This window comes from Scyliorhinus torazame, chromosome 1 (genome assembly GCF_047496885.1).
Source record: "Scyliorhinus torazame isolate Kashiwa2021f chromosome 1, sScyTor2.1, whole genome shotgun sequence".
Classification (NCBI taxonomy): domain Eukaryota; kingdom Metazoa; phylum Chordata; class Chondrichthyes; order Carcharhiniformes; family Scyliorhinidae; genus Scyliorhinus; species Scyliorhinus torazame.
The window spans coordinates 8,795,009-8,820,651 of NC_092707.1; the positions used below are offsets into that span (position 1 = coordinate 8,795,009).

A 25,643-nucleotide genomic window follows, 5' to 3' on the forward strand; every position below is an offset into this window, starting at 1 on the left:
ACATATCCTGATTGAACCATCTCGTTTTAGCACAGGAACTAGTGCTGTAACCCAATCACCTGTAGTAACTGGTTCAATGACTCCTGTTTGGACTAGTCTTTCTAGTTGTTCTTCGTCTGTTGGCCTGATGGCGTAGAGTACGGTTCTGGCTTTGAGACATTTTGATGTACTATTTGGCTTAACTTTCAGTTGGACTTCACCCTCTGTCATTGAGTCCAGTGAGTTTTTATACTTTTCCAGAACTTTTTGTAGGTCATTCCCTGAATCAACCAGGAGATTCACTGCTCCCCGGTTGAGTTTGATTTTTGCCAATCGTGCTCGACAGAATAAAGCAGGAACACTTTCCCCGGACAACATGCAGAGGCTACTCTGCTGTTTGTCCATATACATTCACTTTTACTGTAACGCTTCTTCTGGGTACTGGGACGACCTTTTCTGTGTCCGTCTGCAGGAAAACGTTTGATGGAATCAATGGCAGGTGCTTTAATTTCTCATGATAGATTGTGTCCGGTATCAATGATACAGCCGCACCCGTATCCACTTTATTTTGACTTGATGATCATCAAGTTTTGAGAGTGTCATGATATTCAAACACACACATCATGATGGACACACTAACAGGCAAATCAGAGTACACAACACCACAACCAATCACAGACAAGAACACCAACCACATAAAAAGCACGAGCACGACACCTGGAGGTCAGTAGGTCTGGGGAGAAGGAAGCATGAAAGAGCTGTTGAAACACCACAAGCAGGGAGCCCCCCACGTGCAGAGTGCAAAGACCAAGTTGTAAATAGTGAGTTTAAATAAACAAGTGTTGTACCATATGCAACTGTGTTGGCTCTTCTGTGTGTTAGAACACCCAACACCACATGGTACAGGAGTGGATCGATACCTGCCTACCAACCTGCCATTCTGGACATGGACCACACCGGCAAACCGCAGCCGATGCAAGTCACGGGGAACCTAGGCACCAACTGGAAGCTCTACAGGCAGCGATTTGACCTGTACATCCGTGCCACCGAAAAACAGAATGTCTCGGATGATTCGAAGATTGCAATGCTCCTCTTCTACGCAGGCCCCCACCCAAATGATGTCTTTAATTCACTGGTGTTCGAGGAAGGCGAAAACCAGGCCAAATATGACACGGTCATCCTCAAAATGGACCAGCACTTTCAAACTGAAGTAAACGAAACTTTCGAAAGATACATCTTTCAGCAACGCCTGCAAGGTAAGGAGGAGCTTTTTCAACCCTTTTTGACGCACCTCCGGATTCTAGCGCAGTCCTGCGGTTACGGCACCACCACAGAGTCCATGATCAGGGACCAGATTGTTTTTGGCGTTGCCTCCAGTGGCCTACGCCAGCAGCTTCTTAAAATAAAGAGCCTCACCTTAGCGTCTGCTGTGGAAGCCTGTGTCCTCCATGAAAATGCGACCTGCCGTTTTGCCCGATTCCAGGCGTCCGAGTTGGCACGGAGGGGGTCCCCAGCCGTCGAATCGGCAAGCCAGGCCGCCCACGACGTTGAACGCATCCAGGCCGTCGATTTCTTCCCGCCCCACGGCCCGGACGACAGCGGCCGCTTCCCGCGCTTTTCGCGGTCTCCCGCGCAGGTGCGCGCCAAGAATAACGGCCACAACGAGGGACGCACTGCGCAGGCGCGCCCACCGCAAGATCGCACTGCGCATGCGCAGTGGCGCAACGAACGCCGTGACGTCATGACGTGCAGCAAGTGTGGAGGTCTACACTTAAAAGGGCAATGTCCTGCAAAATACCAACAGTGCAACAGATGTGCCATGATAGGCCACTACGCAGCCCGCTGTCGTGCGGCTCAACCCATGGATCCGGCGCATCCTCGACAACCTCGCACACGAGTCAGGACCGTCCAGCCCACGCATCAAGACTTCCAGTTAAGTGATGCAGATGACCAGGATGACTTCAGAGTTGCCGTCATTGATGTCAACAAGGTCAATGCCATCAATCCAGACGATGAGTGGTGTGCCACCCTGACGGTCAACCGATCGCGCGTCGCCTTCCGTCTGGACACCGGCGCATCCGCCAACCTGATTGCTTACTCTGCAGTCCAGGCCATGAAGGTCAAACCACTCATCACACCATCCCGGCTTAAGATGGTTGACTATAACGGGAACGTTATCCCGTCCGTAGGATCTTGCCAGCTACAGGTGACTCACAAGGGGTACACGGCCACACTCCCCTTCGAAGTTGTGGGCTCATCAAAGGACTCGTTACTGGGCGCACAAGCGTGTAAGGTCCTTCACCTGGTACAGCGCATCATGTCTCTCTCTCCAGATGAGATATCCGACTTCCCGGATGCTGAGTTCCACGCGAATCTCCATTCCCTCCTCGCTCACAACCAGGAGGTTTTTGAAGGCATGGGGACATTGCCACACACGTACAAGATTCGACTCAGACCGGACGCCATCCCTGTCGTTCACGCACCTCGCAGGGTTCCTGCGCCTCTCAAAGACCGCCTCAAGGCACAACTGCAGATTCTTCAGGACCAAGGGGTCCTATCCAAGGTCACGGAGCCCACGCCATGGGTCAGCTCCATGGTCTGTGTAAAGAAGCCCTCTGGCGAGCTCCGTATATGTATAGATCCAAAAGATCTGAACAACAACATCATGCGGGAACACTATCCCATCCCAAAACGAGAAGACCTCACCAGCGAGATGGCGCGAGCCAACATATTCACTAAATTGGATGCGTCCAAAGGATTCTGGCAGATCCAACTGGACCCGGCCAGCCGAAGACTATGCACATTCAACACCCCTTTTGGCAGATTCTGCTACAACCGGATGCCATTCGGCATCATTTCGGCATCTGAAGTATTCCACCGCATTATGGAGCAGATGATGGAAGGCATCGAAGGGGTACGTGTATATGTGGACGATATCATCATTTGGTCCACCACTCCGCAGGAACACATGCATCGTCTTCGACGTGTCTTCACCCGCATACGGCAAAATGGCCTGCGTCTCAACCGTGCGAAGTGTGCTTTCGGCCAGACGGAGCTGAAATTCCTCGGGGACCACATCTCAAGGTCCGGGGTCCGTCCCGATGCAGACAAGGTTAGCGCCATCACAGCCATGCCACGACCGGCTGACAAGAAGGCTGTCTTAAGATTCCTGGGCATGGTCAACTTCCTTGGGAAGTTCATTCCCAACCTGGCTTCTCATACAACAAACATGCGCCATCTCGTAAAAAAATCGACGGAATTCAACTGGCACCAGTCGCATCAGCAGGAATGGGAGGAGCTCAAGCACAAACTGGTCACGGCACCAGTGCTGGCCTTCTTTGACGCGACTCGCCCTACAAAGATCTCAACAGACGCCAGCCAATCTGGTATTGGAGCGGTACTCCTGCAAAAAGACAGCACGTCATCATGGGCCCCGGTTGCGTATGCCTCACGAGCCATGACCCCTACCGAACAGCGCTACGCGCAAATCGAAAAAGAATGCCTGGGCTTGTTAACTGGACTGGACAAGTTCCACGACTATGTGTATGGCCTGCCACGATTCACGGTCGAAACTGACCACCGCCCCCTGGTCAACATCATTAACAAAGACCTGAACGACATGACTCCTCGCCTCCAGCGCATCTTACTCAAACTCAGGAGGTACGATTTTGAACTGATCTACACTCCGGGGAAGGAACTCATAGTGGCGGACACTCTTTCCCGAGCAGTGAGCACACCACCAGATGCGGAGGGGTTCGTGCGTCAAATTGAGGCACACGTGACTCTGACAGCAGCAAATATGCCAGCTGATGATCCTTGTCTGGCCCACATACGCGCAGAGACGGCGACTGACCCTCTGCTGCAGCGAGTGATGCGCCACATGACGGAAGGGTGGCTAAAAGGGCAGTGCCCCCAGTTTTACAATGTGCGAGATGATCTCACCAATATAGACGGGGTCCTTATGAAATCGCATAGGATCGTCATTCCACACAGTGTGCGCCAGATGATTCTTCGTCAACTACACGAAGGCCACTTGGGTGTCGAAAAATGCAGACGAAGGGCCCGGGCGGCGGTATATTGGCCGGGTATTAATGAAGACATAGCCAACATGGTGCTCAACTGCACAACCTGTCAGAGGTTTCAGCCGGCGCAACCTCCGGAAACACTTCTACCACACGAGATGGTGACGTCCCCCTGGGCGAAGGTGGGTGTTGACCTATTTCACGCGCTCGGCAGAGATTACATTGTTATTATAGACTACTTCTCAAACTACCCGGAAGTCATGCCTCTCCATGATCTGACGTCGTCCGCAGTCATTGGGGCCTGCAAGGAAACGTTTGCTCGCCATGGCATTCCAAGGACTGTCATGTCAGACAATGGACCTTGTTTTGCCAGCCGTGAATGGTCGTCCTTTGCCGCAGCATATGGTTTCACTCATGTGACATCCAGCCCTCTGCATCCACAATCGAACGGGAAGGCTGAAAAGGGTGTCCACATCGCAAAGCGGCTCCTGTGCAAGGCGGCTGATGCCGGATCGGACTTTAACCTTGCCTTGCTGGCCTATCGATCGGCCCCGTTATCCACGGGCCTCTCGCCAGCGCAGCTACTAATGGGTCGCTCCCTCAGGACGACGGTACCTTCCGTCCTGGCACCGACAACAGACCATGAGGCGGTTCTTCGGGACATGCAACTGCAGCGTGATCGCCAGAAAGGTCGGTACGACACACGAGCGACGGACCTGCCCCCCCTGTCCTCCGGAGACAAAGTACGCGTCCATCAACCGTATGGTGGCTGGTCAGCACCGGCCGAAGTCCTCCGACAAGTGGCTCCCCGCTCGTTCCTGGTTCGCATGCCGGATGGTTCCGTGCGTCGCCGCAATCGGCGCGCCCTTCGCCGACTTCCACGTTCACAGCCACACAACACGCCAGATCCTCAACAGGCTTCCGAGGATGACTTTGTGGAGCTGCCGCACATCACGCCCTTTCCATCGCCACCCATGGCCATGCCTGCACAGCAGCCGGTGGTTCTTGATCCACCCTTAAGGCGGTCAACCCGAATTCGTCGCAAACCCATTAGAATGGACTTATAACACAGTTCATATGTTTAATAAGTTGGACAATTTTACATGATAACCTGTTGTTGTTTATCGTTCCAGATGTCGTCTGACTGGACAACTGTTCAAAATTTTTTTTCTTCTTCTCTCGTTCGCATTTCTGTTATGTTATGGTACAACTGGATTCATGTGACGCACTCGACATCGCCCCATGTACATAGTTCCGTCATAGACACATGCTGCACACGACACACACACACTCTTAGATGCACTCACGTCACGATCATATTTATTACCACGTAGGCACATATCTTTGTAAAAAGGGGGGATGTCATGATATTCAAACACACACATCATGATGGACACACTAACAGGCAAATCAGAGTACACAACACCACAACCAATCACAGACAAGAACACCAACCACATAAAAAGCACGAGCACGACACCTGGAGGTCAGTAGGTCTGGGGAGAAGGAAGCATGAAAGAGCTGTTGAAACACCACAAGCAGGGAGCCCCCCACGTGCAGAGTGCAAAGACCAAGTTGTAAATAGTGAGTTTAAATAAACAAGTGTTGTACCATATGCAACTGTGTTGGCTCTTCTGTGTGTTAGAACACCCAACACCACAGAGAGTACCCAGAAACATTGATTGCCCCGTACCGACAAGACACCTAGTTTCAGTTCTTCAAGTTGTTTGGGTACATCGTCTCCAAAGGGACCTTGAACTTAGTCGATCATCTTGTAGAGTCGACTAATAAGCTAAGGTGTTTTTTTTTCCTTACACATCTTCGATGTTGATGAAGTTTGCTGTGACCAGCATGCTGTGGCAATATGGGGCAGGATTCTCCCCCGGGGCCAGGTCGAAGAATCGCCGGGGGGGGGGCGGCGTGAATCCCGCCCTGCCGCTCCGACACTGGCTGCCGAATTCTCTGGCTCCAGTTTTCGGGCTGGGGCGGGGATCGCACTGTGCCGGTCGGGGGCTGTTGGCAGTGGCCCCCCCTGGCAATTCTACGGGCCCCGATGGGCCGAGTGGCCGCCCGTTTTCGCCCAGTCCCGCCGGCGTGGGTTAGACATGGTCCATACCGGCGGGACCTGGCTTGGACGGCAGCTAGCCGAGCCCTCCGGGGGGGGGGGGGGGGGCATGGGGGGATCCGGCCCCGGGGGGTGCCCCCACGGTGGCCTGGCCTGCGATCGGGGCCCACCGATCTGCGGGCGGGCCTGTGCCGTGGGGGCACTCTTTCCCTCCGCGCCGGCCTGTGTAAGGCTCCGCCATGGCCGGCGTGGAGAAGAAACCCCCCGCTCATGAGCAGGAAATACACCAGTGGTCCTGCGCATGCGCCAACTCGCGGCGGCTGGCGGAGGCCCTTCGGTGCCGGTGGGCGCAGCGCCAACCCCTCCAGCGCCGGCCTAGCCCGCGGATGTGCGGAGGATTCTGAAACTCCCGGGCGGCCCGATGCCGGAGTTGTTCACAGCGCTCCGAATCCCGGCCATGGTTCTTTTTTAACCGTGAGCAAGATCACAGGTGAGGACATACCTTTAACAGGCTCTTAAAACAGTGAACTCAGAACTCCCTGCTGAGATAACAATCACTTTTGAAACTCAGGCAAGCATTCAGAATGACATCCTTCTCTGACAGTTTGCGAGCCCCAAACATATTGTTTAATTTCACGGCCCCGGAGGCACTTGACTAGTTAGTGAAATGGGTCAAAGAACACTTCAACCCAAGGTCCTCGATATCCTCCAACCTATAAATGTAGCTCTGCAGTAAGAGACCTGTGATCCGTGACATGTTGTGCGACTGGCTGGTTTGTGGGATCAATAACCTTAATATTCAGAAGAGGGTTCTGGCTGAAACCACAATAACGTTGGACAAAGTGATCGAGATAGATCGGGCGATGGAGTGTGCCGAGAAAGAGGCCACTAGGCCTCAAAGTGTGGCTGAAGGGGAGGGCAATCAAGTATGGGTCGGTATGACCGTGATGTGCGCGACAGGATCAACAGGTACGGCAGGGAACTGGACAGAGACACATCGAAAATAGGATCAGGAGGAGGCCATTCGGCCCATCAAGCCCACTCCACCATTCATTATGACCATGGCTCATCATCCAACTCAATATTCAGATCAAATCAATCCAACGGCCTAATCCCGCTTTCCCCCCATATCCTTTGGCCCCCTGCGCCCTAAGTTCTGTATCTAACTGCTTCCTGAAACCATTCACTTTTTCGGCCTCAACTATTTTCTGTGGTAACGAATTCCACAAGCCGACACTCTCTGGGTGAAGACATTTCTCCTAATCTCTGTCCTCAATGGTCTACTCTGTATCCTCAGACTGCGACCCCTGGTTCTGGACACATCGACCACCGGGAACATCCTTCCTACATCTACCCTGTCCAGTCCTGCTAGAATTTCATAGGTTTCTATGAGATCCCCCCCTCATTCTTCTGAACTCCAGCGAGAACAATCCCAACCCAGTCAATCTCTCCTCATACGTCAGCCCTGCCATCCCTGGAATCAGTCTGGTAAACCTTCGCTGCGCTCCTGCGAGAGCAAGAACATCCTTCCTCAGAGAAGGAGACCAAAACTGCACACACTACTCCAGGTGTGGCCTCAACCTCAATAAGTGCAGCAACACATCCCAGCTCCTGTACTCGAATCCTCTCGCAATGAAGGCCAACATACCATTTACCTTCTTTACCGCCTGCTGTACCTGCATGCTTACCTTCAGTGACTGGTGCACGAGGGCACCCAGGTCTCGTTGCACATTCCCCTCTCCTAATTTATGGCCATCCAGATAATAGTCTGCCTTCTCGTTTTTGCTCCCAAAGTGGATAACCTCACGTTTATCCAAATTAAACTGCATCTGCCATTCATTTGCCCACTCGCTCAACTTGTCCAAATAACACTGAAGGATCTCTGTGTCCTCCTCACAGCTCACCCTCTCACCCAACTTGGTGTCAACTGCAAATCTGGAGATATTACATTTCGTTCCCTCATCTAAATCATTGATATATATTGTGAATAACTGGGGTCCTAGCACCGATCCCCGCGGTACCCCACTCGTCACTGCCTGCCAATTTGAAAAAGACAAGGTCCTCGGGACTGGACCGGTCAATAGGAGTTTGCACGGGACCCCAGGGCAGCGTGGGCCCTGGGCAGTGTAGACTCTGGGATCAAAGTGTTACATATCAGCCTTTTCCTTTCATCAGTGAACCTTTTTGTTAGGTACTGCAAGCCTCCAGTGTACATCTTGAGCCACCACAGGTTTTATGTCAGGGAGTTTGTTTTCTCTATCAAGTGATTGACTGAGAGCGACAGAAGATTGTTCCAAGTTTCATTTGCAGCTCCACATGACTCCACATGAGCAGTGGTTAGCATTGCAACCTCACAGCGCCAGGGACCCGGGTTCAATTCTGGCCTCGGGTCACTGTCTGTGCGGAGTCTGCACTTTCTCCCCGTGTCCACGTGGGTTTCCTCCGGGTGCTCCGGTTTCTTCCCACAGTCCAAAGACGTGCTGGATTGTCTATGCTAAATTGCCCCTTAATGTCCAATAAATCGCTGGCTTTGAAAGCAGACCAAGGCAGGCCAGCAGCACGGTTCAATTCCCGTACCATCCTCCCCGAACAGGCGCCGGAATGTGGCGACTAGGGGCTTTTCACTGTAACTTCATTTGAAGCCTACTTGTGACAATAAGCGATTTTCATTTCATTTTCATTTCATTTCGTTTTCATAAAGATGCGTAGGTTAGGTTTAGGGGTTATTGGGATAGGGTGGGGGAGTGAGCTTGGGTGGAGTATTCTTTCGGGGAGTTGGTGCAGTCTCGATGGGCCGAATGGCCTCCTGCTGCACTGTAGGGATTTTTTGATTCTATGATCCTGTGATCTTCCCCAGGTGAATTCTGGGTGAGTGACTGGGTGGTATGAGGGGGGATGGGGGATGGGTGGGGGCATGAGTTGGCATGAAGGTGGCATGGGGTATGAGGTGCATGAGGGGTGGGGGGGGGGGCTATAGGATATAACAGCTTCGAAAACAACTGGGACAAAATTCCAGAGAGCGTGGTGGGCTTCCTTACCAGCCCGCCCTGGCATTCGTATGTGGCCAGCCAGGACCTGCTTCCAGGGTAGACAAGCCCAACCCTAACACACCCCTGCCCCCCTGGAGTGAAATATGGCACTGCTTAAACAGAAGCATCTGGCCGGTAGGAAAATGTCCCGACTCAAGCAAGCTCACTTCCCTAGCAATTACCCCGCCCAAGGAAGGAGATGGGCGAAGATAAGATGGTGGGAATCGGGGTTCTTAGTGACAAAGAACAAAGAAATGTACAGCAAGGTACATTGTGGGCAGCATGGTAGCATTGTGGATAGCACAATTGCTTCACAGCTCCAGGGTCCCAGGTTCGATTCCGGCTTGTGTCACTGTCTGTGCGGAGTCTGCACATCCTCCCCGTGTGTGCGTGGGTTTCCTCCGGGTGCTCCGGTTTCCTCCCACAGTCCAAAGATGTGCAGGTTAGGTGGATTGGCCGTGATAAATTGTCCTTAGTGTCCAAAATTGCCCTTAGTGTTAAGTGGGGTTACTGGGTTATGGGGATAGGGTGGAGGTGTTGACCTTGGGTAGGGTGCTCTTTCCAAGAGCCGGTGCAGACTCGATGGGCCGAATGGCCTCCTTCTGCACTGTAAATTCTATGATTAAATTCTGTGATTCTGTGAGCACAGGAACAGGCCCTTCAGCCCTCCAAGCCCGTGCCGACCATGCTGCCCGATCTTCTACAATCTTCTACACTTCCTGGATCCGTATCCCTCTATTCCCATCCTATTCATGTATTTGTCAAGATGCCCGTTAAACGTCACTATCGTCCCTGCTTCCACCACCTCCTCCGGCAGCGAGTTCCAGGCACCCACTACCCTCTGTGTAAAAAACTTGCCTCGTACATCTACTCTAAACCTTGCCCCTCTCACCTTAAACCTATGCCCCCTAGTAATTGACCCCTCTACCCTGGGAAAAAGCCTCTGACTATCCATGTTGACATTGAGGTTGTGGGCTCTCTGATTCCGCCTGAGCAGGTACCGGGAGGAGGGATGAAGTTGGGAGCTCAGGAACTGGACTGTGAACGTCTCTGAAGCGGTTAAACTGCAGAGTGACTTGTTAGTGGCTGAGCAGCGGGCCAAAGGCATCAAGGACCCTGAGGGAGTTGGACGTCACTGCAAGAGATTCTGAGATTAGAAGGTGTGATCTTTTAGGCAAGAACATTCGATGCAGATCAAGGTTCTTTGCATCTTGATTTGTGTTTTTCTTATCTGCTCACAAGTCTGTCGGTACGTGAGCTGCGAGAAGCAGACTTGAGCCGCAGCTGGAGGCAAAATGTAACGAAAGTCAAGGGGTTGCCAACTCGCCAGGATTGGCCTGGAGCCTCCAGCAATTGGAGATTCATCCGAGGAGAAAATCCTCGGAGCATCAAACACAGAACGGTGTTTTGTTTAATTTTCTTTCAATGTTGTGAAAGGCTGAGGAAAGGTTGTGATCAACAGTCACGAGTCATCCAATCACGCAACTAAGAGCTTTTTTGCTTTCTGATTGGCTGTGGGAAGGATTGATGTGTGGGCTGACCAATAGTGGGACTGTGGGGGGGTGGGGGGGGGGGGGGGGGGGAACCAGTCAGAGGTCACGAGGTGAAAGCTCCGGGAATGCAGTCAACCAGAGTTGGCAACCCTGAAACCAGCTTGTGGGATATTTATTGATGGATATATTGTCACGGATATATTCCCGTACCGGCCTCCCCGAACAGGCGCCGGAATGTGGTGACTAGGGGCTTTTCACAGTAACTTCATTTGAAGCCAACTTGTGACAATAAGCGATTTTCATTCTTTTTCATTTCACTGCGGTTTAGCTTTCAGCAATGCAACGGGGTCTTTGACATCCATTTGAGAAAGCAGTGCGAGCATTGGTTTCATGTCTCATAAGAAAGGTTTTTGTCTTATCACATGGCTTCAGTTATGTCATCGTATGGGTGGAGCTGGGCTGTGGCTCTGTGAGCCGTTCTTCGTTTGGCTTTCACATTTTGGCTGCTGTGGACTGAGGCGGAGAACAGAAGTGTTTTGGCCTGTCTCTCTCTATTTCCATTTAAAAGTGTTGTTCCAGAAAAAAAAAATCATTGATTAAATCTGCCTCCTGTTTTGGTAACTTAAAATATATAGTTTGCTTTCCGGAAGGGTTTAAACCTGGTGATGAGATGGGGTCAAAATCTTAGGAAAAGCCAGTTTTATTCAAGTGAGAATTCAGAGTGCTGGGCCTCACCCTTACAAAGGGGTCTTTAGTTCATGGGATGTTGTTTTTGAATTGGAACAGTTAAGGGGGAATTCATTAAGGGTGATACCGATACATGTATCGGTGTTGGGTCTTTAATAATAATAATTGCTTATTGTCACAAGTAGGCTTCACTGAAGTTACTGTGAAAAGCCCCTAGTCACCACATTCCACCACCTGTTTGGGGAGGCTGGTACGGGAATTGAACCCGCGCTGCTGGCTGTGTTCTGCATTACAAGCCAGCGATTTAGCCCACTGTGCTAAACCAGCCCCTGTGTTTGTAATTGATGAAAATTCTTGCTGTTTGGTGATATATAAATGTTAACTAAGTTCTTAGAATAAAGCTTATTTTGATGAAGTGCCGAGGAGGACTGTTGAATAACACCGGAACGGTCGGCTTCTGTGCTCACCCTAACCAAATTCAACAAAACGTTACAGGTCAGGTGAACTCCATAAGGCTGAGGGACTGTTTTCGTTAGAGAGAAGAAGGTTAAGAGGTGACTTGCTTGAGGCATACAAGATGATCAGAGGATTGCACAGGGTGGACAGTGAGAGCCTTCTTCCTCGGATGGAGATGTCTCGCACGAGGGGACATAGCTTTAAATTGAGGGAAGATAGATATAGGACAGATGTCAGAGGTAGGTTCTTTACTCAGAGAGTAGTAAGGGCGTGGAATGCCCTGCCTGCAACAGTAGTGGACTCGCCAACACTAAGGGCATTCAAATGGTCATTGGATAGACATATGGACGATAAGGGAATAGTGTAGATGGGCTTTAGAGTGGTTTCACCGGTCGGCGCAACATCGAGGGCCGAAGGGCCTGTACTGCGCTGTAATGTTCTATGATGCACTTTGGAGTTTTTAAACCCTGGCCCATAACATCTGGAAGACTGCACCCCCAACAGTGCAGCACTCCCTCAGTACTGCACTGTGTCAGCCTGGAATTTGTGCTCACGTCTCTGGCGTGGGACCTGAACCGATTGCCTCCTGACTCAGAAGTGGGAGAGAGTACGACCCGGAAATCAAGGTGGACACTTCAAACCTGCAAGTGCTGAGGCTAAATCATCGCGGTGTGAAAAATGGTTCGCGAGGCATTGGCCAGGTGTTAACCTAGAGTTGGGGAAACCCATTTGTGTCGACGGTTCGGAGATGAGCTTTGATGGTTCCTCGGGTCAGTTGGGGCTGGATTAGGATTTCACTGACTAATATCCAAGGGAATTGGACAGAAGTGAGTTCATCTTTCTGTCAGACACTTTGAGCCACTGTCAAACTGTTCAAAGACCTGGAACTGGATTAGCCAGGATCAGGCCACCAGCTTTCAATCCATCCAAACCAGTTTTGGATTAAGCTTTAGAAGTCACCACTCAGTGTGCAGGACACAGCTTCAAAGAGGCAACAGTTCCAAAACCGAATGTAATTATTAGTGGCTTGAGTACAACTGAGTTGAAATTCAAATAGTTTTGGACGCATCTTTGAAATGGAGTCTGTGGAGAAGAAACATCTTTGTTGCAATTGGAATCTGCTCAGAAAGAACTGTGGAGGTTTCCTGCGATAGGTTTTGAGAATTTTGCTCTTCAGCAGTGTGGTGCTCTTGAAAATGAAAATGAAAATCGCTTATTGTCTCAAGTAGGCGTCAAATGAAGTTACTGTGAAAAGCCCCTAGTCGCCACATTCCGGCACCTGTTCGGGTGGTACGGGAATGGAACCGTGCTGCTGGCCTGCCCTGGTCTGCTTTCAAAGCCAGCGATTTAGCCCAGTGTGCTAAACCAGCCTCTTTGTGGTTCTGATCCAAGGATGGTTGGTGTAGTGTTCACAAAGACCACAAGTGGCTTTTATATTCAACAAAACTGAAGATTTATTTACACTACTTATTTGGATTCGACACTTATTCCTTTATAATAAACAGTTGATAATAAACATACAATCTACCCTCATCTACTACTAATGTCTACACTAATACAATAACTATGATCTGCTCTCACTCACACTATCTTTCCTAGCCTTCTAGCCTTCTCCTCAAAACTCTCCCAGAAGGCTTAGCACAATGCTTCATATGGGTCTGCATCTAGCTCCCTCTAGTGGTTGATTTGGACATAACATTAACCCTTGCAGTTCTGTACATTTCTCATAATGTCACAAGCAGGATGTTACTAGTCGAGCAGAAGATGAATACTCTTTTTGTGTCTTCCATTCCACCTGTGCTAATGGCTTGTTTCTTTTTTGTTTCAATCTTTTTAGGTCAGAGCTGCGCTGAAACACAAAACTAAGGTCTGGTCCCTCAACAGTAGCTCCATGCGTAACATCAATGTGAAGCCTTTCAATTCAGACATTGTAAGTACAATCCACTCCCATTGCATAACACTATTCAAAACTGGGAGACTGAAGAAGGCTTGTCAACCTCAGCTTTGGAATAAAGACGGGTAAGGGATTGGGAGATTTTGGGTTAGTCTGCAGGAGTAACATTTATTTATTTGTTTTTAACTGGGGTGGTACAGTAGCTCAGTGGTTGGCAGCGCTGTCCCACAGCTCCAGGGTCCCAGGTTCAATTCCGGCCTTGGGTGATTGTGTGGAGTCTGCACGTTCTCCCCGTGTCTGCGTGGGTTTCCTCCGGGTGCTCCTCTTTCCTCCCACAGTCCACAGTGCAAGTTAGGTGGACTGGCCAAGATAGATTGCCCCTTAGTGTGCGAAAGACTAGGTGGGGTTACTGGGTTACAGGGATAGGGTGGAGATCTGGGTTGAGGTAGGGGGCTCTTTCCAAGGGCCGATGCAGACTCGATGGGCTGAATGGCCTCCTTCTGCACTGTAAATTCTAGGATTCGATGACAAGATAGCAAAATAAGCATTGCATACATCAAATGAATACCAAATAATATACATGATCGAAAAGGAGTCGGAAGAAGTACAAATTTGCAAATCCCTCCCCTTTCCACCAAGAAACACCGTTCAAACATTGGAGAAGTATTCAATCAAATAAAGTCATCCTAGTCCCAGATGACCAGAGGCTGCTTTCCCCTTTGAGGGGAGGAGCTGACTGGTGGTGAGTTAACCTGAGGGTCACCGCCCATCAGGTGAGGGGTGAGGTTGAGAAGGCGGGGCCTTCATGAATAACCTCAGCTGGCCGGTTTAGCTCAGTGGGCTGGACGGCTGGTCCGTGATGCAGAACAAGGCCAGACGCTAGGGTTCAATTCCTGTACTGGCCGAGGTTATTCATGAAGGCCGCCTTCTCAACCTTGCCCCTCGCCTGAGGTGTGGCGACCCTCAGGTTAAATCACCACCTGAAAGGGGAAAGCAGCCTATGGCCATCTGGGACTGTGGCGACTTTACATTTGCTTCATTCAATCAAGACCAATGAACTGTTCGCACTGGAATGACAGAGGTTGAGGGGCAACCTGATAGAGGTCTACAAAATTATGAGGGGCATAGACAGAGTGGATAGTCAGAGGCTTTTCCCCAGGGTAGAGGGGTCAATTACTAGGGGGCATAGGTTTAAGGTGCGAGGGGCAAGGTTTAGAGGAGATGTACGAGGCAGGTTTTTTACACAGAGGGTAGTGGGTGCGTGGAACTCGCTACTGGAGGAGGTGGTGGAACCAGGGACGATAGTGACGTTTAAGGGGCATCTTGACAAATACATGAATAGGATGGGTATAGAGGGATACGGCACTAGGAAGTGCTGAGGGTTTTGGCCAAGGTTGGTATCATGGCTGGTACAGGCTTGGAGGGCCGAAGGGCCTGTTCCTGTGCTGTATTGTTCTTTGTTCTTTGTTCAGTGTTGAGTTGGGAATGCACAAACCAGGTTATTGGAAGATGAGGCACTGTTCTTCAAATCACTTCGATTCACATGACTGACCTATAACTCGACTCCAGCGACCTAAGTTTACCCCATATTCACCTTATCTCACCCTTGAAAGCTGAAATTGACCCCAACATCACAGCTGTTTGTGGAAGAGTTCCAGACTCCCCCCTCGCCCCCTCCCTCCCAAACTTTTGTGACGAAGTTCTTGCTGACGTCAGCCCTGAACACCTGCTTCTCACTCAATGGGTCGGAGTTTCTGGCCATTACGCCCTGGAGGGACCTTCTGGTCCTCCTGCCGGTGCACCACCAGCCGCGGGTTTCGTGGTGGCGAGGGGCTCGTTCAATGGGAACCCCCGTTGACAACGGTGGGATGGAGATCCTGCCGCCAACCACTGACGAGCCACCCTCCGCTGCTACAAACACTCGGCGGACCAGAAGGAAAATCCCATCCAAAGTCTTATTCTGGACTCCTAACCACTGAGCTGGTCAGAAGTGTTTGCGAGGGTCCTACCATTCGTTGTATATTCGCATATCCCTTAATTTCCTGACTGTCCAACAAACCATCAATCTCAGCTTTCGATTTACTCAAATACTGAGCACTACCTGCTCCCTTGGAAAGAGAATTCACAATCATATCAGTGCAGAAATGTCTCTTCACCTCAGACGTAAATAGCTGGCCCTCTTATTCTGATGCTATGACTCCCTTTAGCTTCAGTCTCTCCAACCAAGGAAACAGTTCCTCAGCATCTACCTTGTCACGTCATCAGAATTTTATACTTTGATCCCTAACAAGGAGGATTATCTTATCTCGCTTGCCCTTCAAGCTTCCAATTCTTTTCAAATGTTAATTATCTTTATTAATATTAAAACGGTTCTGGCACCACATGGCTCTATATTTGCAGAATATTAAAGATAAATAATACAAAGAACAAAGAAAATTACAGCACAGGAACAGGCCCTTCGGCCCTCCCAGCCTGCGCCGATCCAGATCCTTTATCTAAACCTGTCACCTATTTTCCAAGGATCTACTTCCCTCTGTTCCCGGTCTGTTCATATATCTGTCTAGATGCATCTTGAATGATGCTATTGTGCCCGCCTCTACCACCTCCGCTGGCAAAGCGTTCCAGGCACCCACCACCCTCTGCGTAAAAAACTTTCCACGCACATCTCCCTTAAACTTTCCCCCTCTCACCTTGAAATTGTGACCCCTTGTAATTGACACCCCCACTCTTGGAAAAAGCTTTTTGCTACCCACCCTGTCTATACCTCTCATAATTTTGTAGACCTCAATCAGGTCCCCCCTCAACCTCCGTCATTCCAACGAAAACAATCCTAATCTACACAACCTTTCTTCATAGCTAGCACCCTCCATACCAGGCAACATCCTGGTGAACCTCCTCTGCACCCTCTCTAAAGCATCCACATCCTTCTGGTAATGTGGCGACCAGAACTGCACGCAGTATTCCAAATGTGGCCTAACCAAAGTCCTATACAACTGTAACATGACCTCCCGACTCTTGTACTCAATACCCCGTCCGATGAAGGCAAGCATGCTGTATGCCTTCTTGACCACTCTATCGACCGGCGATGCCACCTTCAGGGTACAATGGACCTGAACTCCCAGATCTCTCTGTACATCAATTTTCCCCAGGACTCTTCCATTGACCGTATAGTCCGCTCTTGAATTAGATCTTCCAAAATGCATCACCTCGCATTTGCCTGGATTGAACTCCATCTGCCATTTCCCTGCCCAACTCTCCAATCTATTTATATTCTGCTGTATTCTCTGACAGTCCTCCTCGCTATCTGCAACTCCACCAATCTTAGTATCATCTGCAAACTAGCTAATCATACCACCTATACCTTCGTCCAGATCATTTATGTATATGACAAACAACAGTGGTCCGAGCACAGATCCCTGTGGAACACCACTAGTCACCTTTCTCCATTTTGAGACACTCCCTTCCACCACTACTCTCTGTCTCCTGTTGCCCAGCCAGTTCTTTATCCATCTAGCTAGTACACCCTGAACCCCATACGACTTCACTTTTACCATCAACCTGCCATGGGAAACTTTATCAAACGCCTTACTGAAGTCCATGTATATGACATCTACAGCCCTTCCCTCATCAATTAACTTTGTCACTTCGTCAAAGAATTCTATTAGGTTTGTACGACATGACCTTCCCTGCACAAAACTATGCTGCCTATCACTGATAAGTCTATTTTCTTCCAAATGTGAATAGATCCTATCCCCTCAGTATCTTCTCCAACAGTTTGCCTACCACTGACGTCAAGCTCACATGTCGATAGTTCCCTGGATTATCCCTGCCACCCTTCTTAAACAAAGGGACAGCATTAGCAATTTTCCAGTCCTCCAGGACCTCACCTGTGCTCAAGGATGCTGCAAAGGTATCTGTTAAGGCCCCAGCTATTTCTTCCCTCGCTTCTCTCAGTAACCTGGGATAGATCCCATTCGGACCTGGGGACTTGTCCACCTTAATGCCTTTTAGAATACCCAAAACTTCCCCCTTCCTTATGCCGACTTGACCTAGAGTATCCACACACCCATCCTTAACTTCAATATCCATCATGCCCTTCTCCTTGGTGAATACCGATGCAAAGTACTCATTAAGAATCTCACCCATTTCCTCTGACTCCACGCATAAATTCCCTCTTTTGTCTTTGAGTGGGCCAATCCTTTCTCTAGTTACCCTCTTGCTCCTTAGAGATGAATAAAAGGCTTTGGGATTTTCCTTAACCCTGTTAGCCAAAGATATTTCATGACCCCTTTTAGCCCTCTTTATTGCGCATTTGAGATTTGTCCTACTTTCCCGATATTCCTCCAAAGCTTCATCAGTTTTAAGTCGCCTAGATCTTATGTATGCTTCCTTTTTCATCTTAGCTAGTCTCACAATTCCACCCGTCACCCATGGTTCCCTAATCTTGCCATTTCTATCCCTCATTTTCACAGGGGACATGTCTGTCCTGCACTCTAATCAACCTTCCCTTAAAAGACTCCCAGATTTCAAATGTGGATTTGCCCTTAAAGAGCTGCTCCCAATCCACATTCCGTTGCTCCTGCCGAATTTTGTTATCCTTGGCCTTTCCCCAATTTAGCACTCTTCCTTTAGGACCACTCTCGTCTTTGTCCATGAGTATACTAAAACTTACAGAATTGTGATCGCTATTCCCAAAGTAATCACCGACTGAAACTTCAACCACCTGGTCGGGATCATTCCCCAATACCAGGTCCAGTATGGCCCCTTCCCGAGTTGGACTATTTACATACTGCTCTAAAAAACTCTCCTGGATGCTCCTTACAAATTCTGCTCCATCTACGCCTCCAACACTACATGAGTCCCATTCAATGTTGGGGAAGTTAAAATCTCCCATCACGACCACCCTATTGCTCCTACATTTTTCGATAATCTGTCTACATATTTGTACCTCTACTTCACGCTCGCTTTTGGGAGGCCTGTAGTAAAGTCCCAACAATGTTACTGCACCCTTCCTATTTCTTAGCTATACCCATATTGCCTCAGTGCTCGAATCCTCCATCGTGCCCTCCTTAATCACAGCTGTGATATAATCTCTGACCAGTAATGCAAATCCTCCACCCCTTTTACCTCCCTCTCTATCCCTCCTGAAGCATCTATACCCTGGGATATTTAGTTGCCAGTCTTGCCCTTCCCTCAACCAAGTCTCAGTAATACCAATAACATCATATTCACAGGTACTAATCCAAGCCCTAAGTTCATCTCCCTTACCTGCTACACTTCTCGCATTAAAACAAATGCACCTCAGACCACCTGTCCCTTTGCGTTCATCATCTCTTCCCTGTCTACTCTTCCCCTTAGTCACATTGAGTTTATTATCTAGAACCTTACTGGCTTTAGTTGCTGCCTCTTTACTGACCTCTAACTTCCTAATCTGGTTCCCACCCCCCCTGCCACATTTGTTTAAAATCTCCCCAACAGTGTTAGCAAAAGCAACCCCCAGGACATTGGTTCCAGTCCTGCCCAGGTGTAGACCATCCGATTTGTAATGGTCCCACCGCCCCCAGAACCGGTTCCAATGTCCCAAAAATCTGAACCCCTCCCTCCTGCACCATCTCTCAAGCCCCGTATTCATTCTGACTATTCTTGAATTTCTACTCTGACTGTCTCGTGGCACTGGTAGCAATCCTGAGATTACTACCTTTGAGGTCCTACTTTTTAACTTATCTCCTAACTCCCTAAATTCTGATTGCAGGACCTCATTCCGTTTTTTACCTATATCGTTGGTGCCTATATACACCACAACAACTGGCTGTTCACCCTCCCCCTTCAGTATGTCCTGCAGCTGATCTGAGACATCCCTGACCCGTGCACCCGGGAGGCAACATACCATTCGGGACTCTCGTTTTCGACCACAGAAACGCCTGTCTACTCCCCTTACAATTGAATCCCCTATGACTCTAGCCCTGCCAGTCTTTTTCCTGCCCTTCTGTGCAGCAGAGCCAGCCACAGTGCCATGAGCCTGGCTACTACTGCGTTCCCCTGGTGAGTCATCTCCCCCAACAGTATCCAAAACGGTATACCTGTTTTGGAAGGAGATGACCGCAGGGGACACCTGCACTGCCTTCCTGCTTTTTCTCTGCCTTTTGGTCACCCATTCCCTGTCTCCCTCACCAATCCTAATCTGCGGTGTGACCAACTCACTGAACGTGCTGTCCACGACCTCCTCAGCATCGCGGATGCTCCAAAGTGAGTCCATCCGCAGCTTCAGAGCCGTCATGCGGTCTAACAGGAGCTGCAGCTGGACACACTTCCCGCACATGAAGGAGTCAGGGGCATCGGCCGCGTCCCGGAACTCCCACATTGAGCACGAGGAGCATTACACGGGTCTGGGATCTCCTGCCATTTTTACACTTTACCTTAACTGATTACAAATATAATATCAAATAATTAATAAGTGAAAGGAATAAGGATTTTACTTACCAATCACAATACTTACCAACCCACGAAGAATTACATTTCTCCCAGCTACTGCTAATTGGAGCACTTTCCTTACCAGCCAATCAGGTCAGTGCTTTGCTGTGATATCACTCTTCAAGGTAAGTTTTTAAAGAGGTAAACTTACTTTCCCGACAGGCCCCTGGCCACTGCTCCCGCCGAAAATCTGAAGACCGCTTCTCCTACAAGGTAAGTTTATAAAGAGGTAAACTTAACTTCCCGACAGACCCCTGGCCACTGCTCCCGCCGAAAATCTGAAGCTATAACTTGCGGATAAAAGAAAAGAAAGAGCTTACCTGATATTCACTCACCCCCTTAGCTTAGAGGAGGTGGAAGGGTGGGGGACACTACAAGTGTAGTGTCTCGGGTTTAGCAATCGCCCAACTTAAATAGAGGTAAAAATAAAACACTTAAGCACCTACCTGAATCCCAAGCTGCACTCCGGCTCACTCTCTTCCGCTCCCGGAAATGAAGGCCGCTGGAACCTGGGGGTAAATTTAGGCACCTACTTGAATCCCAAGCTGCACTCCGGCTCCCTCTCTCTCTCCCGCTCCCGGAAATGAAGGCCGCTGGAACCTGGGGGTAAATTTAGGCACCTACCTGAATCCCAAGCTGCACTCCGGCTCCCTCTCTCTCTCCCGCTCCCGGAAATGAGGTCCGCTGGAACCTGGGGCTAAGTTCAAGCCTTGAATGATGGCTTGAATGTTAAATGTTGAGGTAAATTCTTCCTGGGCCCAGTTTGTTTTGTCACCCTTCCTCAGACTGTCGAAACCCAAATAGATAGCTCAGTTAGCATATCTCGTAATGTCAGAGTAAATCTTTCTAATCCCCAGCACTCACTGAGGAGTTTACACTTCTTAAGAAAGGCTGATAATTAAACAGCTTAGTGCCTTAAGGGAGCTTGTGATGGCTCTGCCTGAACGATGTACAGTAAGTCTAGATGTTTGACTTGGAATATTGAGCACAATTCTGGCCGCCACACTACTAGAAGGATGTGGAGGCTTTGGAGATGGTGCAGAGGAGGTTTACCAGGATGTTGTCTGGTCTGGAGGGTGTTAGCTATGAGGAGAGGCTTTTTCACAGTAACTTGATTGCAGTTTTTGTGTTAATGCAATCCTATTTGTGACAGTAAAGATTATTATTTTTATGATTCTGAATAAACTTGGACTGTTTTCTTTAGAAAGACTGAGGGTGAGGGGTGATCTGATAGAGGTTTACAAGATTATGAGGGGCATGGATAGAAACATAGACATAGAATTTACAGTGCAGAAGGAGGCCATTCGGCCCATCGAGTCCGCACCGGAAAGACCACCCCACCTCAGCCCAGACCTCCACCCTAGCCCACAACCCAGGAAACACTCCTAACCTTTTTGGACACTAAGGGGCAATTTATCATGGCCAATCCACCTAACCTGCACATCTTTGGACTGGGAGAGGAAACCGGAGCACCCGGAGGAAACCCACGCAGACACGGGGAGGACGTGCAGACTCCGCACAGACAGTGACCCAAGCCGGGAATCAAACCTGGGACCCGGAGCTGTGAAGCAACTGAGCTAACCACTGTGCGGCCGTGTCACCCTTAAGTGGATGGGCAGGCACTCTTTCCCAGGGTGGAGGGGTCAGTCACCAGGGGGCATTAGTTTAAGGTCCGTGGGGCAAAGTTTAGAGGAGATGTGCGAGGCGGGTTTTTTTACACAGAGGGTGGTGAGTGCCTGGAACGCGTTGCCAGGGGAGGTTGTGGAAACAGATACATTAACGGCGTTCAAAAGGCATCTCGACAAACACATGGATAGGACGGGTATAGAGGGATACGGCACAAGGAAGTGCTGAGGGTTTTAGCCAAGGTTGGTATCATGACTGGTACAGGCTTGGAGGGCCGAAGGGCCTGTTCCTCTAATGTTCTTTGTTTTTTGTTACAAGGGACCCCAAGTCACATTGCTGTATGGAGGAGTGATAACAACAATAACATTGTAGACTACAGCCATTGTCCTGTTCTGAAGATCTCTGTTGGTCAAAGACCCATTTGACATAGTTGACATAGAACATACAGTGCAGAAGGAGGCCATTCGGCCCATCGAGTCTGCACCGACCCACTTAAGCCCTCACTTCCACCCTATCCCCGCAACCCAATAACCCCTCCTAACCTTATTGGACACTAAGGGTAATTTATCATGGCCAATCCACCTAACCTGCACGTATTTGGACTGTGGGAGGAAACCGGAGCACCCGGAGGAAACCCACGCAGACACGGGGAGAACGTGCAGACTCCGCACAGACAGTGACCCAAGCCGGGAATCGAACCTGGGACCCTGGCGCTGTGAAGCCACAGTGCTAACCACTTGTGCTACTGTGCCGCCCCATTTGCACAGTGTTTTGTGAGTCTCTGCTAGCACAGCGCATTCTGTGTCGTGTATACTCTTCAATGGGAACCTTTTGCGAAAGGTCATCACTGAGATATGGGAAATATTCAATGCCTTCCCATCAATAACAGTGACTGGAGAAGTAGTTGCTTGTCCAAGGGTAGGCTGATGGTACATGGAAACAGGGCTGATAGATGGAGTTGAGGTGAAGGTCTGGTAGAATGGACGGCTGCATCCTGTCCCTGAGTTCCAAAGCTTTTGTTTATTTTTAGATAGCCCTATTCTCACTGGGCTGTATTATGACAAAATGTTCATTTATTTGCAACAGAAACTAAAAACATAATGAATGAATGAATATCGCTTATTGTCACAAGTAGGCTTCAAATGAAGTTACTGTGAAAAGCCCCTAGTCGCCACATTCCGGCGCCTGTTCGGGGAGGCTGGTACGGGAATTGAACCGTGCTGCTGGCCTGCCTTGGTCTGCTTTCAAAGCCAGCTATTTAGCCCTGTGCTAAACAGCCCCTGCTGTTTATAAGAGAATCTCCGCGGCGGCACAGCGGTTAGCACTGCTGCCTCACAGCGCCAGGGACCCAGGTTCGATTCCCAGCTTGGCTCACTGTCTGTGCGGAGTCTGCACGTTCTCCCCGTGTCTGCGTGGGTTTCCTCCGGGTGCTCCGGTTTCCTCCCACAGTCCAAAGCGTGCAGGTTAGGTGGATTGGCCACGCTAAATTGCCCCTTAGTGTCCAAAAAGGTTAGGTCGGGTTTCGGGGATAGGGTGGAGACGTGGGGCTCGAGTAGAGTGCTCTTTCCAAGGGCCGGTGCAGACTCAATGGGCTGTAAATTCTAAGATTCTGTGATAGACAGAGCGAGAGAGCCAGAGAGAGAGAAAGGTTAGGGAGGGAGGGACGTGCAGAGCTTAGGGCCCAGACAGTTGAACTGACAGCTGCCACTTGTGGAATGATTAATATCGAGGATGCACAAGGGGCCAGAAATGGAGGAGCGGGAAGATCTTTGTCGGGAAGTAAATCAGAGAATGCTACAGTGGTAAGAGGGATTTGAATGCAAGCATGAGATTTTAAAACCTGCCAGAGTGGGAGCTATCGTAGGTCAACGAGGTATTGTGGGAATGGGACTCGGTGTGAATTGGTTCATGGGGAACAGAGTTTTTGGATCAACTGAGGATTATGGGCGTGGGTGTAGAAGAGGTTTAGAAGACCACCGAGCGCCCAGAGGGCTGGAGGAGGTCACGGAGAGAGAGAGCGAGAGAGATTACTGATGAAAGAGAAAACAAGCTCGTGCCTGCTCCTCGGAAATGCAATCTCTTCCCTCTCCACCCTGCAGATGAATGGAAATCGAGCCATCACCACCCCGACAAAGCTGAACACCTGGGACAAGAGCACAGAGTTTGGAAACCGAATGGACTTGTCTGCAGTGTGACCTCAGACCTCCTGGCCTGACCCACAGTCCGAATCTCGTCCAGGCGCAATGTGAAGAACACCCAACAAACCAGATGTGAGCAGGAGAGGAAGGAAGTGTACAATTATTTCTCTTTTTGTTTTCAAACTCAAAAGGAGAGAAACTTGCGAATTTGAGGTATTTGTTACACGGGCGTATCTCCAAAGGTGAAACTCATTACAGGAAAGTCGGATTATCTGCAGCCATCGGCAAATCTAAAAGCTGGCACCCTGATGGAGGAAATGCTTTGTGCCATTTTACCAGCCTGTGTTTAATGAGTGTTTAATATGAGTGTATCATTCACCCCTTTTGTGTGGGGGATTGTTTTGTGAGTTCTCAAACCATTATGACAAGCACATATAAAAGTGTACTGTAACTTTAAGCTAACTACATTGAGTGTAAAATGGTGAAGAGCATGTGTTGTGGGGGTGAGAGGGAATTATTAGAATTTATGTGTGTTTGGTGTGAATATATATCATTTAATTGTGACACAGGTCAAAGACTGACGTTTTTTCTATATACCTTCCTGACATTTGCACCTTTGCAAAGCGGTCAATTTATCGCAGCAACAGATTCGATTTTCCTATCCTTTCCCGCTCATGTTTTTCCAAAACTCTCCCTCGGAGTGAATGAAATGAAATGAAAATCGCTTATTGTCACAAGTAGGCATCAAATGAAGTTACTGTGAAAAGCCCCTAGTCGCCACATTCCGGCGCCTGTTCGGGGAGGCTGTTACGGGAATTGAACCGTGCTGCTGGCCTGCCTTGGTCTGCTTTCAAAGCCAGCGATTTAGCCCAGTGTGCTGAACCAGCCCCAGAGTGGGAGGTGATTGGGGCTCCATTGCGGAATCAACCTAATGACTTGTTGCTGGGAGTCTCTGACGGCTTGGTGAGTTTAATCAGGGGGTGGGGGGGGAACGCCAAGGGGAAAGGTGGTGTGTGAGCGGGAGGGTGTGGAAAACAGGTACCCTTGATCAACAGGAAAAGAAGCGAAGGGTTCCGGGCCCCGGTGCGATGGGGTGTCGGGGTTTCGGAGGGTGGTCTGAGGGCCAGGGGCGAGGTTTCGGATTTTAGTTTCAGTGAGATCCCCGCCATCCATCACAACGAGCTGCTCACGGTAAACTCCCCTTGGCCCTCGGACTGACCATGAAGGTGGTGGGGGTGGGGTGTGGGGGTGGGGGGGGGGGGGGGCCGGCTGCATGGTGTGGGGGTGGGGGTAACTGCATTCCGAGGGAAACCCAGACATTCTGGGCTGTATTCAAAGGGAATTGTAGACAAGCCTTAGAACGCAGACACTGGGCAAGTATGAAGGCAAAGGTGATTGGAGTAAACAGTTATATGGGGCCTTGGTGAGACCATATCTGTCATATTGTACACATCTTGGTCTTGACCTGCGGAGGATGTATTTGCCTCACAAGGGACTGATTCCTGGAATGAGAGATCACCCCATCAGGAGAGGGTGAGTGGAATGCGCTGACATTCCCTGGAGCTCAGAAAAATGATCTGTTGAAAGACTGTTTGACAGGGTAGACTCTGAGAGGTTGTTTCCTCCTGGTGTCAGAGTCCAGAGCGAGGGGGTTATAGCCTCAGAATAATGGGTCAGCCAAGAATGAGGAGCTGCTTCAGTCATTGAGTATGCACCCACGGAATTCTCAATCTCGCAGCAGTGTGGATCTCAGTCAATGAGCTTATTCAAGACTGCAGTCAAC

General features: G+C 49.7%; 1 protein-coding gene across 2 annotated transcripts in view; it reads left to right on the plus strand.

Moving 5' to 3' along the window:
* adgrd1 (adhesion G protein-coupled receptor D1) overlaps positions 1-25,090 on the plus strand; it is an 850,441-nt gene extending 825,351 nt beyond the window's left edge. For both annotated transcript variants that reach the window (XM_072517886.1, XM_072517956.1), the window contains 2 exons: positions 13,569-13,661; positions 23,822-25,090. In XM_072517886.1, coding sequence (XP_072373987.1) covers positions 13,569-13,661; positions 23,822-23,917 — 189 coding nt within the window. In that variant the 3' untranslated portion in view covers positions 23,918-25,090. The remainder of the gene's footprint in view (positions 1-13,568; positions 13,662-23,821) is intronic.
* The last annotated feature ends 553 nt before the right edge of the window (positions 25,091-25,643 follow it).